The sequence below is a fragment of the Cryptomeria japonica genome, chromosome 6 (genome assembly GCF_030272615.1).
Source record: "Cryptomeria japonica chromosome 6, Sugi_1.0, whole genome shotgun sequence".
Lineage (NCBI taxonomy): Eukaryota > Viridiplantae > Streptophyta > Pinopsida > Cupressales > Cupressaceae > Cryptomeria > Cryptomeria japonica.
The window spans coordinates 109,466,771-109,487,567 of record NC_081410.1 but is presented as its reverse complement, the minus strand read 5'-3'; the positions used below and the strand labels follow the sequence as shown (position 1 = coordinate 109,487,567).

Genomic DNA, 20,797 nt, shown 5'->3' with positions numbered 1-20,797 from the left:
ACATGGTAGAGTCAGGGAGGTGTTGATGTGTATTTTGTACACGACCAAACACAAAATAAAATACCCAGAGGTATCTTATCCTCTCTTGAATAAAGTCTCCGAATGCTGAAGATGTCGCGAAAGGGATCAATCGGGATGACTTCAAGGTTCTTTTTTGTAGGATCTCTACGTGTGTATAAGCACTAGTGGTCGTTGTGTATGTTGTTTCTTCAAGGGGCATAAGCACTAGCACGTACTTTCAGAGAAAGCTTGTCCGTGTTACTCTCTTTCCAAATGAAGGAACATGATTTTCGTAACACTAACAGATTTCAAAAAAATGTCAAAAGATAAGGGTTTCAAGGAAGGAATACTTGAACTAATCCTAAGAATGACTCAATGAAGGCTAGACTTGATAAGATTCTACCAATTTCAGTATCGCCAAGAAATTACAACTCTACTGGAATTGATGCGATCTTCTAAGGGGATTCAATAACTTTTGAATCATCAAGGATATAGATACTATCATAGAGATACATATCAATACTTCCAAGAATGATTGAATTCTTAATCAATCTCAATGTTTCCAGTTGACCACACAAGGCGTCCTCACAATCAGTAAGAAGCTAGTGGTTTGGAATGTGAATCTTATCAAAGATCAAGCACAACACTTCGTCCTTCAAACTTAAAACTTAAATGCTATTTCAACTGAGAGTGATTCAAGAAGATAAACAATCATGGAGTTAGCCACAAGTATTGCAATAAAACACCATAACTTCAATATTTTATTGATCTCATAGCCAAATGGACAACAATTGTTCAAAATTCTTTCTTCACTACTCAATCTTGCTACAACAATAACTTTCTAACTTTCTTCTCTCTAAGCTCTCTCTCTTTTTTCTAACCTCTAACTCTTAAAATGAAATGAGTGAGGGTATATATATAGCATCCTCAAATACAATGAACGGCTTGGATCAATTCGAGATCAATGGCCAAGATTTTACAATGAAACCCTAATTAGGGTTTGTCATAACAAACTTAATTCTGACCAATGAGATAATTGCATCATTTGGACACATGTCTTCTCTGGAATATTTGACCAATGGATAGCTGGGGTAGGTACATCGAAGTTTGTGCCATCTTTAATGTGCCAGGTACATTGAATCTGAACATGCTGAGGTGGACCAACCCGACTGGAGGAGTGATGACTGGGATGCCACCTTGTCTGACACTTGGTTGATGCTCAATTTGGTGACGCTTTCCTTCAAATGCTGGACTGGAAGATAGATGGGGAAGGTTGTCAATAATGAAACTGGATTGAAGGAGGTCGTCCTCAATGATGCTGGACTGGAGGAGGTTGTCCTTGTCCTGGCTTGATCTTGTTTGATGAGAGTCTGCCAAGTAGTTGATCCTCCGGCTTCTGGGGTCGTCATTTGATGCCTACACAAAAATTTAAAATTAGTCTTTAAGCATCATACCTTAAAGCAGAGAATTTAAGACCTTTCAAGGGAATAATTCAAAACATTAATTTGAAAATGACATGATAAAACAAGAATTATATATTCTCAAATTAATTATGAATGGAAATTAGATTTTCAAGACTTAGACTTTAAAAGAGTGCTATGAAATCAAAATAAGTCTTGAATGAGAACTTCAAAAATCTGATTCTTCATACCTCCTTCTTTGAAAGCTTAACTATGAACCTTGAGAAATGAAAGAAAGAAGATCAGATCTTGCTGGATAAGGATTGGATTTTGGTCTCCCTTTGGATGAATTATGCCTCAATTAACCTTCAAAAGCACTTCGCCTTCTACTAGCCTCCAACCACTTAGCGAATTCTGGAAATTAGCCTCCAATTTAGCAAGAAATTCGCCTCCAATCTGGTATAATTCGCTCCTCCAATCTGCTCTTTGAAATTTGCATGAGAAGAATAATGAATGAATGATTTGAAAATGCGACAACACTCCTCTCTTATATAGGATGCTCACTGTAATTAACCGTGAGGCCGACCTAGGTTTTTAGCAATAAAATAAGATAAAATTCCTTTTAAAAGGGGGCCGACTTGCTTGTAAAAGCAAATAAATGCATTTGAGTGCTCTCCTTTATTTTTTAAATTTTAAAATTAATTTTTAAGACTTGAATGGTGTCCTTTTTCATTTGTTTTAAGGCTTAAAACTAATTGATTCAATTGCAAATGCCTTAATTCATGCGAATTTCATTTAACTTCTTGAATTTGGCAAATTTAGAGAAAATTCAGGAATATTAAGTTTTGATTGAGGCTTAATGAAGTTTCCTTTCTCCCTTAGGCATTGAAATGTCCAAAGTGATGGAGGTCTAGATTATTTCAAGACTTGTTTGAACCTCTCATCTAGACTTACTCACTTCATGAGTTAAAAACTTCACAACTTTTTTTTGCAAATTTCCATGACTTTGTCTTCACAATCTTGCAATTTGCCTTAGACTTAATCAAACGAGGTTGAATGATAGGTTTTTTGATGATTTCGCCCTGGACCCTTTGGAAGGGTCAGGAGCGATTTTTCCAATTAGGTCTTGAATACCTCATTCCCTTCACTCCAAAATCTCCCGGAAGGCGAGTTCATGTTTGTTTTGACCTAATCAAAGTCTTGCATTTCAATTTTTAGTCTTTCAGATGAGGAAATTAGGTGATAATGTGATTTTCGCCTTGGACCCTTTGGAAGGGTCAGGAGCGATTTTTACCTTTTAGGTCAAAACTCACCTTAGTTTAATCCTTAACCTCCTCCAAGGCAATCTCCAGGGTCTATTCATCTCCATCACTGAGTTGGCCTATCAAATTTTGAAGGAAATATTGTTCTTTTGGGAATTTTGCTCTGGACCCTTTGGAAGGGTCAGGAGTGAAATTCTCTCCTAAGCTCAAAATTCCCATTTTTTGAAGGTCTAAATTTCTTCAAGGCATTCCAAATAGGTTCTTTCATTGTAGTCCAGGCCTAGTCTCACTCAAATCTGGAAGAAAAAGGTGATTTTAGGGTTTTTCGCCCTGGACCCTTTGGAAGGGTCAGGAGTGATTTTTCTTGCTTGGGCTTACTCCTCCATCTTCTTGTCTTCAATCCACCCTTCAAGGCTAGGCAATGGTCTTCTTCATTCACTCCACCCAAGCTTGGTTTGTTCTTGCAAGGCAAAATAGGGGATTTTGAGATTTTCGCCCTGGACCCTTTGGAAGGGTCAGGAGCAAAAATCATCCTCTGACCTAGAATCATCATTTTTTGAAACAAACATCCACTTAAAGGTGGTCTCAAGGGCAATTTCCAGCTTGGTCTAGTCTTGTCTTAGCACAAACTTGAAAGGAACTCATTGTTTTAGAATTTTTGCTCTGGACCCTTTGGAAGGGTCAGGAGCGATTTTTAGGTTTTAGGGCAATTCCTTCATCCTTTCAACTTCAAATCATTTCCAAGGCATATAACATCATGCCTTACTCCTCTTTGAGTCCTGAAAACCAAAATCTTATCTTGAACTGCAAGGAAAATAGGAGGATTTGGAAATTTTGCCCTGGACCCTTTGGAAGGGTCAGGAGCGAATTTCCCTCTTGGCATCAAAACTTGCATTCTTGGCAATCCAATTCAATTCTAAGGCATTTCAAAAGTCTTCTCACACCCTTGTCTAAGTTTAGCTTTGCCCAAATTTTGAAAAAAAGATGACTTTTGAGGATTTTCGCTCTAGACCCTTTGGAAGGGTCAGGAACGAAAATCATGTTTTAGGGTCAATTCCTTCATCTTTTCAACCTCAATCATCCTCAAAAGGCAAAAACACACTTTCTCACACCTATTCTAGCCATAAAAACCAAAAAGTTGTCTTGACCTTGCAAAGAAAATAGGTGTTTTTAGGAATTTCGCTCTGGACCCTTTGGAAGGGTCAGGAGCGAAATTCACCATTTGGCTCAATTCCTTCACTTTTTAATGATTTCTTGCAACCTCAAGTCACTCCCAAGGGCAATTCCTTCTATGTTTCACCTTATCCCACACTTGACTTAGCAAAACTTGATAGCAAAGAGTGATTTTGAGAAAATTTGCTCTGGGCCCTTTGGAAGGGTCAGGAGCAAATTTCTCAATCTTGACCAAAATCCTTCATTTTTTCACCTTGAAACTTCTTTGCCAAGTGGGATTTCATCTTTCATTGTGCTAGGAATAGAATTTCATGTCCAAGAAAGGCTAAAAAATGTGTTTATAAGGAATTTCGCTCTGGACCCTTTGGAAGGGTCAGGAGCGAAATTTCCTTTCTTGGCCATAATCCTTCATTTTCATGACTTCTAAACATCTTCAAGGGTTTCAACATGCTCGTTCTTCCTTTCATCATGCCTTTGACACCTCAATTTGACCAAACAAGACAAGAAATACCTCCTATAGAGATTTTCGCTTTGGACCCTTTGGAAGGGTCAGGAGCGAATTTTTCATTTTAGGCCTATTCCATCATCATTTCAAGTTGAATTCACCTCCCAAAGGAAGAAAACACTACTCCTCTCTCATCCATGCCATAAAAATCAAAACTTGACTTGATTTTGCAAGAAAAATAGATGATTGAGGAATTTTTGCCTTGGACCCTTTGGAAGGGTCAGGAGCGAAAATTCTCCTTTTGGGCAAAATCCTTCATTTTTCCAAGTTAAAACATCTTTAGGAGGCAAAAGCAAGTTGTTCTTGTTTCATTCATGCCAAAAACTTGACCTTCTTCACTGTACAATAAGAGCTTTTGGGAATTTCGCTCTGGACCCTTTGGAAGGGTCAGGAGCGAAATTCACCATTTTGTCCAAAGTCCATTTTTTTCATGCTCCCAAATCTTCAAAGGTAACAATAATGTCCAATCCTTCCTCCAAGATACCTTGCACATCAAAAGTTGGCCAAAGTTAGAAAACAATAAGCTCTAATAAGATTTTCGCTCTGGACCCTTTGGAAGGGTCAGGAGCGAAATCTCCATTCTACGCCAAATTGCTCAGTCTTCAAGTTTCAAACCACCTCACAAGGCAAAGTTAGATCATTCTCCAAGCTGGGAACAAGGTTGTAAGTCTATCCAAGGCAGGAAATAAGGTTTAGGATGAAATTCGCTTTGGACCCTTTGGAAGGGTCAGGAGCGAAAATCTCCTTCAGGTATCATCTTGCTCTTCAAAAAATCAATCCTGCCCCTCTCCAGGCAAGAACGTATCAATCTACCCTCAAACATGCCCTAGAAAGCATCATTCAGTCAAAAATGAGAAGAAAAAAGAGGTTTACAAGGATTTTCGCCCTGGACCCTCTGGAAGGGTTAGAAGCGAAATTGACATTTTCAAACTAGATGTTACCTTGACTCGCTTCATCCTCCATCAAGCTTGATCAAACCAACTCCTTTTCTTCACTGGCTCTGCTCAATTGACTTAGATGGGGAAACCAATAGGACCTTGACAAGAAAACCTTCTTTCAATCTACACTTGACCTGAGACCTATTCTCCCTGTCCTCTGATCTAACCAACTAGACTCCCCTAAAAGGCATGCTTCATTATAGCAATCTTGAGGCTTCAGGCAGACGACTAACAACCTCCCAAAACAAGACTAGACTTAGCTTGAAAGAAACGCTAAAAAAAGCTTCCAAGGTTTAGCCCTAATCTAGCCAGCCCAGGCAGATCACTCACTCACTCAAAAACCTAAAAAGCAGAGAGAAAAACAAGCAAAAGGAAAGCAAAACCTAAAGCAAAAGGAGGGGGTCCCCATTCTAATGGGGTGATGTGTGAAATGGTCACAACAGGACGGAGGAGTCACCGCATCGAGTAGTAGTCGCCAAGGAGCAGGGACTGAGGGAGGTAGTGGATACGGAGCCTCAGGTGTGGTTGGACGTTGTGGGGACTGAGGCCGTGGTGACTGTTTCGGCGTCTTCATTGGAGGAGCTGATGACAGCGGCTCATCCCTCGGTCGTAGAGATGCGTGCCGACCTGTCGGTCGTGGCTATGGAGAGCTGGCTCACACAGAGATTTCAGATGACTTTGGCACAACCGGAGGGAGCTGTTGTATTTTCACCGTGTTGGGAGACTAGAGTAGAGGTAGTCGACTTGGACGATTCCTCTGGCGAGACACATGTGCCAGCAGTGGGGCACGCGGCAGGAGAGGTCGTCTTGCCATCCAGACGTCAAGGGAGGGTACACCATTGGTGGCGGCGGAGGTACCTTCACAGCAGGATGCGGTTGTGTCAGCTCCGCCAGAGACCTCACAGCCTTCGGAGCAGGAGGGGGAGGATATTGAGGCCTATCTAGCAGACATGGTGATGAGGGGTAGGCGGGTAGTGGCCGCTGCCCAGTCGCACGCATTGCAGCAGGTTGTGGTGGAGTTGGAGAGGGCCCTACGGTTTATGCAGGTGGGCTGTTTCGCAGCCTTTATTACATGCTTTGAGTCTCAGGGTTGGCCGACTACTGAGATGGAGGAGATGCTCTAGGCTTGGCATGTGCGTCAACCCATTGTGGAGAGTCGGGTGACGACAGTTGTACGCGAGATGGAGCAGGTCTACCGGGATGCCTACTATGCCTTAAGGCGTGCCCAACATGAGTCGGAGATCCGCGAGGCTGCTAGAGTCGCTTTTCCCTCACGGATGTGGCCACTCAGCAGGCCTCCTGGGCCGTAGAGAGGGCCCAGTTGTTGGCTCAGGTAGAGATGACCCGCGCAGAGAAGGCGGAGGTAGAGACTCGCCTGTCGGAAGAGCAGAGTGCGAGGAGCCTCGTGCAACAGGAGTTAGCGGCAGCCACTATCGAGAGGAGCCTATTGTAGACTCGGTTGGTCGATATGACAGCGACAACGGGTACCAAAGAGAAGGAGCTGCTGGAAGCGACGCATATGGTGAAGACGACTTTGGAGAAGGTCTTGGTGGCGGAGCGGGATGTGACTACCCGTACTCAGCAGGTGTATGAGCTCCACGCCCGCTTGGCGGCCCAGACACCGGCGTCTCAGCCTTATACGTCAGGGACGCTTCCCCAGCCCCCTCCTTAGTTTTTTCTGATGCATATATTGTATAGGTTGCATTGTCTCCGTTTTTGTTGTTAGTCGCCTGGAGACGACTTTTCTTTTTGGGGGGGATGATGTTAGTGGCATTGTTGTACACAAACATAAGACTAGTTAATTATGTGTAATTGTTTTGGTTAGTTGGCAACCGAGGGGTGGTCGTTGCGGTGCGACGGTTGGCGCTCGCACCCTCTTGGTATCTTTATATACTTCGGAATGTAACTTGTAACACACAATTTATGAATGGAATAATATCACATATACTTGTCTGATATCTATGGCGTTATTATTCTGCATTACGTGCTTTATGTTTTAAGTTATTCACCCGAGAGGGCAAACATCATTGAGATTGAAAATACGGATTAATAGTTGGTGGGGCCCTTTGCAATCAGTCAACGAATGTGTGACTCTGTCTTCAACACCTTTCAAAGGCATCTCTAAGCTTACAGGTGCTGTTGAGTAATGTTGACTTGTTTGATCCTATGATTGTATCCCATGCAAACATAATTCTCATGAGAATACACCTTGCTACGCTATTGGGTGATGCATGCCATTGATCAAAGATGAACAACAACTGCCATTGTAGATGGGTGTTTAGAAATTTTAAACCATTGGGAGAGTGCAAACCTTTAGATCAAATCAAATCAATGGTCGCTGCTTTTCAATTATTCTAATGCACCTCTTGCTCGTGAAGCTGGTCTGACGTACAAACAAAATAAAAAGGTAAAGGCACAAACCATTATATATGTGAACCACGAGCTTGACAAGGAATTAGAGAAGGAAAATTCCTACGGAGTCAAGATGACTAGCTAGCAGATCTCATTGAACCATTCTTGGCAAAATTATATAGCCAGGGCAACAAATAAGGAACAAAGATCATAGGATGAAGAATACATTAATGGGGACATAGGGCCAAAAAGTTAAACAAGGTGAATGAGACTGCAATAATTAAGGTTTTTAAGATCAGGTTTCAATACTGCTCTTTTTGCCTCCCACATCTACGTGGCTAATTTCTAGATTCTCATATTCCTCATTGTCGCTTCTGTTATAGGAACTCATAATGAAATTACAAAAAATAAACTTCATGTTTAAATTCACTACATAAAGTAAGAACTCAAGCAGGACGTATTTTATTATGGTCCCCGAGGATGCATCACTTGCCAAATATGACCCTGTCCCACACGGGATGTTTTAGGGATGTGGAGACGAGTAGGAAACATCCTCAACATGCTCCCTATTTTGAAGAAATATAGAAATGCCCCTGGTACAAACAAGTTTTTTTAGGGGATCCCTTGTTATGTTAGGGGATTGCTAGCCGGCTCCAAGATCTCTAGACATCTCCCAACTGCTTTAGGGATGGTTACTTTTTTTTTTTAAACTGACAACCTTTCAGTGACTGTTTAGTTTATGACATGCACATAAAAAATCTACAAAAAATTAAGAAGCATTTATGTTCATAAATCCTCTATCAATCAGGATCCAGGAATAAGTGCAAAGGTCATGCTCCTACACTAAAAGATATCATGGGCAAGGCTTTAACAGTTCTAACACTGAACTACCATTCAGAAAGACCAAAAACTTATTGTCTAATAGAGTTTGTAACCCCCACCAAACTTATTGGAATTTTCATATTGAGCTACACATTTCTTAGCATTAGTCCATAACAAAAGTAATAGACCAATGATTAATCATGACTACAAAATGGATATCTGCTGTTGCAAATCTATGCATCTTCACAGTTGAAGTAATACTCAAGGATTATCTTGTTTCATACATTGGGAAACCTATTAAATGTACGAGAACTACCACAGACAAAGTTGACATGCTACAGCTACTTTACTGCTGAATACAAGTTAAGTAATAGTTGGCAGGAAATGCCACTTTCATAATGCAAAAATGTATCAATCATGCCCTGCATGGAAAGCTCATAGAACAATGCTATGCATTAGTATCTTAACTGAGGTCAAACTGGAACATAACCACCTTTCTTCTTTGAGCAAGTTTCTCGAACAGATTGTGTCTGGGTTCTTAGATCAACGTTTCTGACCACTTTTCCTTTCACTTAACTGTTCCTCTTTGTTAATGAGTTTGACAGCAGAACATGCAGTCTTGTAGGCTTCAGGAAAACTTCAATTATTCATCCCTCACTTGAATATACACACCAGTCAGGCATGTCTATATATATCTATATCATAATTCCTCTTCAATTATCAGTGGTTCTATAACGTCCATGATGAATGTCTAATAAGTGTTATCATATGAACATTTGAAATTTCCTTATATTTTAAAAATTCCTGTAATTTTTAAATAGCTTTCCCTTAAAAATGGCCTTGAAAAACCCATTTTGGAAATTTGTCCCCCGGTCCCTTGTCCTTTGATTGTTTGATTAATCCATTGTAACTAAAAATTAACTAGTTCTTCAATCAAAGATTTTTCTTAACTTTTTTTAACTTCAGGTTTTATGAAGTGCAAAACTATAGGATACAGAAAAGTAGCAATCCTTGTCTTTTGATTAGTCCAAAGTAACTAAAATTTATTGATTAACTAGGTCTTCGAAGTTCAATCAAAGATTTTCCTTTTCTTTTCCCTATTTCAGGCCGGGATACACAAAGTTGCAATACTTGTTTGAGATTTGATGATCTAAGATTCGTAAGAGGTGAAAACATTTTTCAGTTAGCCAGTTACGACAATTTAAAAATTAATTAGATATAGATTAAAAAGAAACAATTCCTTGTTGTACAAAGAGCAGAATTAACCGTTTGTTTTTCTTACTTAAGATTGTACGAATCACAGAAATAGAGTGATACATAATGGGGCAATTCCATTGAGCATTATAATTTCTTTTATTTAAAAGTTAACATGTATGCCAATCTAAATTAATAAGTACCAAAATTTAAAACATTTTTGACTTTACTTGTGCTTTTCCTACTTCAGATCAGACAAGGTGCAGAAGCACAGGATGTCCAGAAGTTCAAGTTTGTTTATATAAAATATAGAATTTTAATATTATGAAAAATAAGTTAATAAAAATACTGCTATGTTCTTTATGCAAATAAAACAGCGGCTATCTGGTTTTAACTTCAACTTCAACTTTGAACTTTTGAAATAAAATAAAATAAAAGTCATCCAGATTCTAGTTTTAAGTTTTGAACTTACATTGACAGATTAAGTGGAGATTCTTCCTTTTGCATTTGCAACTTGCAGATGGCGATTTTAAACGATGGTGGGCAAGTGTTTTTATAGTGTTTAAAGGTTGGTGGGCCCCCCTTTAATCTAGGTTCATGGTTTTTTATTTTTATTTTATAACATTACAGTTAAAAAAATTGTGATTTTTTTGATGTGGGGATGCTTTATGTCCCCAAGATGGTTTAAAGATATTTGGACACCCCTTGGCTGTTCCATATGGCAGGGCATCCTCAGATGCTCCCTGTAGAGGAAAATGTTCCCAAGTCATTATTCAATGTTTCCTGCAATGGGGAATGTTCCTAGGGCATCACTAAATGTTCCTGCAGAGGGGAATGCCCCCAGGGGTGACCCTGCACTGTAAGGCCTTCCTGGGAATGACCACTTTTGTGGGTGGTGCCTGGAGGGAAGGCAGGGGGACAGTTTTCTCCTAACCTGCTGTTTGTAGGATGTTCCTTTTTTTGGGTTTGGATGAAATTATCTCAGAAAATGCCCATTGGGACCACTGGACAATTTCTTCATATAGAAGTTTTAATTCTTTTCAGATGGCATCTTTGAATAGTTCCCCAATTCTTGTTTCTTTAGAGTATGCTGTAATTGTGTTTTCAGTTATTGAGGGGCTTTCTTCAGTTATCATTGTCAGTTTCAAGTAGGACTTCAGAAAGCTGCAGTCAAATGGATTCAAGAAATCTTTGTTTTTGTGTAGATTGATAGCTTTCTTGCCACTTCACTGTTTTTTCCCATGTATATGTATGATAGGGTTCCTTGGTATGTGCACAAATAGTTTACATGGAGATTTATTCTGCATTGTTTTAGAAACTTGTTTCCATGGGTGAGATTGCAAATAGCCAGTTCTTAAATGTTAGAATTGTAGTTATCGTGCATTCTGTGTATTTTCTGCTTCACAAACATGGCTGATGAAAACTCTATCACAAATTACATGTCATTTTGAACATATAGAAATTTAAAATGATACTCTAGAAATTCTATTGTAATTGGAAAATCACATGTTTTTTAACTTGTTTGGTCCTTATACCAGTTTTTTTCTTTTTGATGACCATATCACTCACGGCTTGAGATATTTTTCGTAGTTTTGTCAATATTGTTCTAGCCGTTTCTTTTCTTTTGGTGCACACTTGCAATTTGGTAGTAACTTTGTTTTATCTTTCCTGTGTGAACATTATTTGTGCTTTTTTACAATTGAAACTTACAGAGAACTTGAGCATGACTTTGCTAAATGTAAAGTTTTCATGTATTATAATTTGTCTTTAGTGCTTGGATGATGTCAATTGTCTTTATCATGAAATTTGGGTGTTTCACCTAGACTTGAATAGTTTAAACATACATTGGAAATTACAAAGGTTACTTGTTAGAGACATGCTTTTCAAAATTGATTTGCAAAATCAGACTTGTGATAGTTAAAATGTGTCTGTGCACAACGTTTGGAACTGCTTGCAGTGCATCCCTTGTAAAATGGCTGATTGACTTTCTTTGTTTGCAGGGGACATCTTATGAGAACATGACAATTATTGTTGAGAATTATGTGGAGAGCCTAGCAAGAAAGTATCCTTATTGGAATCGGACATTAGGAGCTGATCACTTCTTTGTTACTTGCCATGATGTTGGGGTAAGGGCAACAGAAGGCCTTCCGTATCTTGTGAAGAATTCTATCAGAGTTGTGTGTTCACCGAGCTATAATGTAGGATATATTCCACATAAGGATGTTGCCCTTCCCCAAATTCTGCAGCCATTTGCCTTGCCAGCTGGAGGAAATGACATACAGAACAGGTTTGGATATTGTAAACACTCAATTCTTTTCTGAGAAACTTTATGGTTGTCCTTCTTTGATGTATTTCATGAACTAACTTATAGAACTTGCCAAAATTTTGTTTCATAGAGAGTTAAATTGTCTTTTGTCACCAAGCGTCAGACATCAATCTGGTATTCAAAACTTCCTTACAGAAGCCCACGAGAGGATTGTTTTTTCATCTGCTTTACCCTTACAGGTTTTACTTAGGTTTAGGTGTCACATGAGATGGGCATCACTTATGTCAAATTCGATTTGCACCTGGCCTTGTCTGTTGGGGTACACAATGGGAAAATTCTTTTCCGTTTGCGTTACCCTTGTGGGTTATATTTTGGCTTAGATACCATTAGAGATGGGTCTCACTTCTGCTAGATTCATCCAGGACTTGTACCTGGCTTTGTCCATTGGGCTACACCACACCCAGAATTGGATGTGGCAATTTAAGTGCCTGAATATTCAACATTTGTATGTTCAAGCATATAGCATGTCTCCTGGAGTTTGAACATGGGTCTATTATAAAACCACGATTATTTACCACTTAGCTCATCCAATTTGACAATCATCTACTTTATACAATATATTATGCAAATATATTTTTCAAATCTTCTATTTCTTGGTTTTAACCTCATAAACCAACTCAGAGGTAGACACAAAGTTGCCAATCGACCTGCACTTGGAGTACTGTTGTGACCTTTTTCACACACAGCACCATTGCAAATGGGGTCCCTCTCTTTTTCTGCTTTCTCGGGTTTTTGTTAGTATCCCTATGGCCTTCCGCTTCAATTTTACCAAGCCTTGCCTAGTTTTGAGCAGTTCAGGTCATGATGATTGAAAGTTAGTTTTTTGCAAATCATGTGATTCCAGAATACAAACACCACCAAAGTGCTTAGAAAGGCCAAAGGACAAAGATCGCAATTGATTTGGACGAATTTGGACAACTTTCTATTTTTTAGAAAGTTTTCTTTTTGCTTTTTCCTATTTTTTAGGAAGTTTTGTTTTTGGCATTTTTAGCCCAATCCCCATATGGCAATTTTTAGAAAGTTTTCCCTATTTTTTAGGGATGCCTGCTTTTTTGCTTTTTCGGGATAGGAATCCAGGGTTTGCACTAATCCTACTCGCCTACTTCGATTGAGACCCAAAATCTCCAAGTTTTGACCTAAAAAGCCAGTTCCCTACATATTAGGAGTTGTGTTGCTTCAAAGGGTTTGCCTAAGTATGGATTTCAAATTTCAAGTCAATTTGGTTAAATTAGGTTAAATTATGAAATTTTCTAAATTTTCTCTAAGTCTGGCTAATGGAAGGTGTTGAGTGTTATGGCAGGTGTTCATCAAAGTCCGCCATGTTGGGGAAGAGGATCAAGGACTGCCATGAAGCTATGCTTGAAAGTCTGCCATGCCATGAAGAAGGAGCATAAAAAGTCCGCCATGTCTTGGAGAAGCCATGAAGAGGGGTTCTCAAACTCCGCCATACCTTGGAGTTGCCTTGGGAGTGGTCTTAAAACTCCGCCCTATGTTGATGACCAACACTCAAAAGTCCGTCCTATCCTAGCAAAGTGATGGTGACCTCCAGAAAGTCCGCCATGTAGAGGTGTTCATCAAAGTCTGCTCTTGATGAAGAGTCATCAAAGTCTGCCATGCCTTAATAGCCCTTGGTGTTGGAGGTGTCCTTGAAGGTCTGCCTTAACAAGCAACAAGGTGGAAGGGGCACCAAAGTCCGCCCAAGGGAGACTCAAAAGTCCGCCATGTGGGAGTGCTTCAAAACTCCGCCCTATGTAGGAGCCTCCATAGAACTCCGCCCTATGACTTGGGGTCATATCAATAAACTCCGCGCATGGAGAAGGTAGGTCAAATTCCGCCTTGATGAAGAGTCACCAAAGTCCGCCCTCCATGTTGAAGTAGATGCTTTCAAACTCCGCCCTCCATGATACAAGCAAAGCTTTGCCATGTGTTGAGGTAGATCCTAAAGTCCGCCATGTAGAGGTTGACTAAAAGTCTGCCATGTCTTGGAGAAGCCATGAAGAGGGGTTCTCAAACTCTGCCATGCAAAGGAAGAGTATCAAAAATTCGCCCAAGGAAAGACCTTCAAAACTCCGCTCTAGGCCTTGTTGAGGTAGAGCCTAAAGTCTGCCATGTAGAGGTTGACTAAAAGTCCGCCATGTCTTGGAGAAGCCATGAAGAGGGGTTCTCAAACTTCGCCAAACATGAAGATGAGTCTCCAAAAGTCCGCCCATGTTTGATGGATAAGATGGTGGGGTCATGAAAGTCCGACCAAACATGAAGATGAGTCTCCAAAAGTCCGCCTAAACATGTAAGTCAAACAAAATCAATAAAAGTGCAAGTGATGTCATGAAAATCCTTCAAGATTTCGAAGTTAGAAACCAAAATAGAAAGTTCTTTGGAAGAAAATATTGTAAGATTGATAAGGATTTTGAACTTAGAAACCAAAATGGAAAGTTTTCAAGAGGGAATATGTGAGGATTACTAAAGATTTCGAGCTAAGTTCTAAATTGGAAACTTTTTGAAGACATTCTTTTTACGAGCCTAGTTCGAGTTAACCAACTGAAAAACAAATTAGAAACCTGCATTATTGAAATATTTTCGAACTAGACGACATGACAATACTTTCCCAAAATGCGAGCTGGATTTGGAAACATGAGTTGGGCAATTTTAAGTGTTTCTAATTGAAGATTCAACTTTATTTACAAATACTTCGTTGTAACTTCATTTCTACACCAAGAAGTTTGAAGATATTAAGGAGAGGATAGTGAAATACTTTCAGTTTGGAGTTCATCTGGAGAAAGTTTTGATATCGCTGGAGGTTGGACAAATTTCGTGACGAAGAATTCGCAGATTTGTGAGTGAAGCCAGCAGGTATAAGGGAGGATTATTGAATCTTTTCTGGATTTTCTGAGTGTTCTTGAGAAAATTCCAGCCTTACTTCCATCCATTCGAAGGTGAAATTGATTTCATGATGCAGATTTATGTATTTTCTGAGTATTCTTCAGAATTTGAGAAATGATTTTTAGTGAATTTATTCGAATTTCTAGGGGAAGAAAGTCATTTTTTTGGCTAAGTATAAGAAATTTTCGGAGTTAAAACACTTGGTGTTGATTTACGATCACAACCATCCTTGAAGATTAAAGGGTTTTAAGATGAAATTTAAGTTTTTATGGCTAAGTATGAGAATAAGATGAAATTTTCCAACACTTAGCCATTTTGCAGCCCTGTTATATTCTTCAAATTAATTTTTAACTTAAATTTCATTGTTTGTTTGCAGATCCTAGGCATTATGAAATTTCAAGTGGATAAAGATGCTCCTCCGGAGTCAAGGATGACTTCAAAATGGAAAAAAGTTAGTGACACCAACCTTGGACACATCAATCTGAGGGAATTTAAGAAGCGAATGTTTGGTTTGGACAACCTTGTGCCTACCACAATCACACGAAAGATGATGAGGAGCAGGATCGTGCATGCTGCTGGTTTTCTCCCCACCATGCAGTGCACTGAATTAGTGGTTGAATGTGCTAAACATTACAACCACACTGGTAAGGACATTGTTGCACTTGACTGAAGAGTGCTAGCGAACATTAGTGATGAGGCCATCAGAGAGGCCTTTAGGATCCCATAGTATCACAACACGGTGTATGTGACAAAGGACGAAGCTGACAGTATGTATCAAGACCACTTGGAGGAATATGATGCCATAGTCAACCATTCCTGGCTAGACAAGCCAAGGAAGGGCGCCTCCAAACTTCAGAGGAAGAGCCTAGTGCGAGCATACTTCAAGGAAGACATTGGAGACATGATCGTCCTGCTCAACAGAATAATGGGAAATCCTTAGGGAGCCCCATTCGAGCCCTGGATGTATCATTTCATTAATGAAATAATGAATGGAGTAAAAATGATAGATTGGGCCAGGATGATCAGCAACAACCTAGACAGCCAGTTGAGGAACATAGAGGCAAATAGGACTTTCTTCATGAGTTCGTACCTATTTTATTCCTTGGCCAGGACCTACAGATACAAAGGTCTCAATTGCAGAGGAGAAGTAGGGAACAAGGAGAACCAATTTCCAGTGTATGATTGCTATCCCCAGCTCCACATGGAAGAGAAGTTCCATTTTAATACCTTCCTCATGCACATCACTCAGACATTGGAAGGTGGACTGCACCAGAGACTCTCTCAGGAGTCTATCGACTTCATTAGTCGATTCGGGTATTGGTATATCCAATATCCAAAGTTCACTTATCTTAGAATTCAGGGATTCTCTGGCCTCCCTACAAGCTTCTAGCTTACCCTACCAACCGAGTTGTGTTACTCGAGGTTGTAAGGCAATTGGAAGAGTATATGGTAATTCAAAGGGAAAAACAGGAGAAGGCAGGGACTTCCTCTCTTACAATTGGTAATGGGTTGGAAACATGTCCATCGGCACAAGCTGTTGCGACAGCTGAGAAGGAGCTAGCCTGGTATCCCTTTTATCAGTACAAGGCGAGAAGGAATTTTGATCCATTCCACATAATAAAGAAGGTCGAAGGGATAACGTATGAACACAAGGTTGATCTAGAAGATTATTGGGCTAACGCAACCGATAGCTTCGAGTTTAGGAAGAGATTCTGGTCGAGAATTCCTTTGAGCATGGTGAGGGTAACAAAGGTATTCAGAGTTGCCGATCAAGTAGAGGATAGCCCAGAGCTTCAACAGCCAGGTTTTGAAAAGATGAAAAATGAACCACTAGTTTCAATAGATTGGATAGAGGGGGAGAAATCAGATTTATTAAAGGTGGTTGAGTATTCAAGGTGGTGGACATCTGAAAGGACAAGGCAATTAAAGGCCAAAGGTGTGACCTTGACCTACGAATTGATGAGAGTAGATGATTCTTTGTTCGCCAATCCTTGTACCTCTACAGGTAATGCCTAGAATCTAGAAAGTGTTGGGTCTCGGAAGAGGAAGGAGTTGGTTGGAAGCTTCGTAAAGGTCACAGGGCAAAAGATTGGAGGTGAAAGAAGGGAGTCCAGTGAAGGCCAGTCCATCCTAAGTGTCGCTTCTATTGTGCCCGATCAGAATGCCGCTGGGGAGCAGGAGATGAATGTGTGCATGATTGACAATGAAGTGAGAGTACCTTCTCCTTTGGTTGAGGAAGTTATGAAGGAAGTTGTCCAAAGTCCTGACATAGAGAAAGCGGAGGATGATGGATTTGACCAGAACACCATGGAGCAGTTGACTATCCCGAATTGGCTAAGGGAAAGAATAAAGGCCAAGGTCCCCAAGGAGGCCTGTTTTGAAGAAATTACAACAGCATTTCTGGAGAGGGTAAATGAGCCAGTTGTAGCCAAACCGCCTAAGCCCGCTAGAAAGTTTTCTTTAATCCAGAGAGATAGTGCAGGATACAGGACAATCCAGATAGCAGTGCCTAAAGAAGGAAAAACTAGGGACAACGTCATTGCAGATGACTACAAGATCACTACCATAGAGCTGGGTAAGCCCACCCAAGACCAAGAGGTCCAATATTTCGATGACTCTTGTAACGCCCTGAAGGCAAGTTTAGCTCAAGAGAGAGAGAAGAGAAAGAAGGTTGAAGAAGAAAACCAGCAATGGAGAAAGTATGTTCTCCATCTTACCAGGCCACTTAACCATGAGATCCCGGTTACCCCTCCACAACCTCTTCAGTGGGAATCAATGAAGGATTATGAGGATATGAAGGGTACATTCACACAGGCCAAGGAGTGGATTTCAGATGCTTCAACACGTGCAAACATACTGGTAGAGAATTTAGTGTCAACACATGAGTCCACCTCTTCACTTGTCAGCCGTATCCAGGACTTAGCTGCCAATTGGGAGGACGTGGAGGAAATTCAAGATGAAATACTTCCCCATCTGAAGGTTATCCGAGGTTTGTCGAAGAGAAGTCTGGTAGATGCAGGTGTCATATAGGCTGGAGATAGGTATGACTTCAACACTTGGTATTATGCCTTGGTTACCCGGATTGAAGTTCTGAAGAATTCCGAGACCAAGTGCTTTGAGACAGAGGAGAGTGTTAGGGAGATTTTGAGCAAGGTGTTTCATGTAGCGTCTGAGATTTGGAAGAAAGAGAGTATAAGGGAGAAGCACTTGTAGGCAGAGAACCTGAGAGCTAGGATTTAGTCAAGCTTCTTCAAGGATTCTGGGATGATTGACAAGGGCGATCTTTCGAAGATTGCAAACTTTCTCTTCATCGATGAAAACTTTCTTGCCCAGGCAGTTGAGTGGGAAGGCATCCTCGCCACATGTACCGATGATGTGGACATCATCGACTTCCAAATTAGCAGTTTGCCAAGTGTCACGATGGAGGAAGTCAGGCTTATTGTCTCCAGGTACATCGAATCTACAAAGGAGGAAAGTAGGTGCTCACCCCAGTGAGATTAGCAGCTGTGCCATGTGTCACTTTCTTATTCACTCAAACTGATGGTGTTTTGGGAAACCCTAATTATGGTTTATTGCTTTCAATCTTGGCCCTTGATCACTGTTCGATCTCAGTCGTTTATTTACTTTTGAAAACTATATAAGGCTACCTCCTCTCATTTGGAGAGTGTGAGGTTTTTGATGTATTGTTGCGTAAGGTCATATTCAAATAATATATTGCATGTGCGATTGCTTTGTAATCCCTATTGTTTGAATGATTTGTATGGTTTCAAATTTCCTCAACACTTAGTTAGAGTTAATTTAGATTTGCTTTCGTTGTTGTTAATTTGAATGAAGGATTTGATAAGTGTCAATTGATGGTGTATCTCCGCTCATACTTTTGGTAAATGGATGATTTCCATTTTATCGTGCAAAGTTAGTCTGAGCCCATCCTCTGTGCATCCCAACATCTTAATCATAAGCACAATCCATTGAAGATTGCACCGGCTTTGTGTAGTTGTCCCTAGTGTGGCGAAGCAAGGTTTGGTTTCTCGAGAGCACCCAATTGATACCATCTCTGGAGTTCGTAGGATTAGATTAGCTTTGTCAAACCCTATCCCTTTTTCCTTTTCTTTTGAAAGTCTAAATCCCAGAAAAAAAAAAGAAAAAGAGAGAGAGACTAAAATTGCTAAATCCATTTAAGTCCACCATTTCAAAAGATACTTGTTAATGTAAGTCCCCCTTGAGATTTTCAGCATACACTATCCAAGAAGCTATTCCACTAAGGTCGCTTGTTCGCACATATAGACCTTGGAATCAGTAGTGATTTTTCAGGAGAGGATAGAATACCTTTGGGTATCCTATTCTAATGTTTGGTAGATGATAAAACAGACACCAACAAGTACAAACCCCCTTATGATGAAAATTACAAAAATTCAGATTGTAGGTGAGGTTTGTTGGTTTGCTCATTTGGTAACGCTGGCAGGATGTGGAATTAATCTTAACTTAACTTTTTGAACGATCTTTGCATCAAGAGAGGGTTATATTCTCTGCCTGCATCTTTCCTACCTGCATTTCAAAATGCTTTATCTGCAAGAAAAACAATGATAACTATGTGTTTTTTTATATTTATTATTTATATTAACATATTTTTAAATTTCTTGTTCATATTTATATAGTTGGATATTAGATATATAATTTGTTTTGCTAATATATATCAAAATTCAAAATATCAAGTTTTTTAATTGGTGATATCTATATTTATTATTTATTAATGAAAAGCCTTTTCTAAATAATTTTTATATGTATCTGTATGCTGTGACCGAATTTGCGAATTAAATCCCTGGATCTAAACCCAAACCAATACTATAGGATTAGTCTTTAGGTCTGTACTCTAGGGTTGTGAACACTTACAAGAAGGATATGTGATTGGTGGATAAATGTTGGATTTATCTTCTGTTAAGGTTTTTAAAGTTTAAACTATGCAGAAAGTGGTTTCTTAACCTTCCTATTGAATGCATATTCCTTTTTCCGGAACATCAACATCTTCTTCCTAGCCATAGAACTAGACTCTTCTAGAGTTTTCTGTCAAATGACTTTACCTTAGTTTGAATTGTTGATTGCATATTGGAGCTGTGGATATCAAGCACCATCTCTTTTTGAAATTTTGGCCTTCAATTATAAAAATTTGAATTTGTTTGTGCCTTTTGGAAGTTTAGCCTTCAATTCTAGAAAATTTAATTTTTCTTTGCATATTTCCACTATCATGTCTTTTTGATGTTAATGTTTCAACAATCTTGCTAAAGCTCTCTCTAGGGTTTTGTGAGCCATATAACTTCCCAAGTATGGGCTTATGCCATCTATGATCTAGGTGTTGCAGGCTAACAAATGTGTTGCACCTGAATGCAATCCTAAGCTCTAAGGTCAATTTCACAAATAATCTCTTTATCTTTTCCTTGGATGTAAACCTCAACCAATTTTTGGGATAAGAACCCTCATCATTTTTGTAGTTGTGGCAAATTGAGTGGATTTAATACCACATGCATCATTCCCAAGAGAACAGGAAATAATGATCTCAAAAATATGAATTAGTTTGTTTGCAGGCTAACAAATGTGTTGCACCTGAATGCAATCCTAAGCTCTAAGGTCAATTTCACAAATAATCTCTTTATCTCTTCCTTGGATGTAAACCTCAATCAATTTTTGGGATAAGAACCCTCATCATTTTTGTAGTTGTGGCAAATTGAGTGGATTTAATACCACATGCATCATTCCCAAGAGAATAGGAAATAATGATCTCAAAAATATGAATTAGTTTGTGTGCAAAAACAGCTGGGACACTTTCTAACTCAGGATGGATTTATTCCTGCCTATATGGCTGAGAACACAATACTTAGGGCTCTTTCTCAATTAAAATTCAACCCTAATTACATCATGCCATAATCCCTCACCAATCTGGACAAAACGTA

At 39.6% G+C, this 20,797-nt stretch overlaps 1 protein-coding gene across 1 annotated transcript in view; it reads left to right on the top strand.

Moving 5' to 3' along the window:
- Positions 1 to 20,797, top strand: part of LOC131057597 (probable glycosyltransferase At5g03795) — a 70,124-nt gene that overhangs the window by 23,540 nt on the left and 25,787 nt on the right. The window contains exon 3 of the mRNA XM_057991746.2: positions 11,647 to 11,933. Coding sequence (XP_057847729.1) covers positions 11,647 to 11,933 — 287 coding nt within the window. The remainder of the gene's footprint in view (positions 1 to 11,646; positions 11,934 to 20,797) is intronic.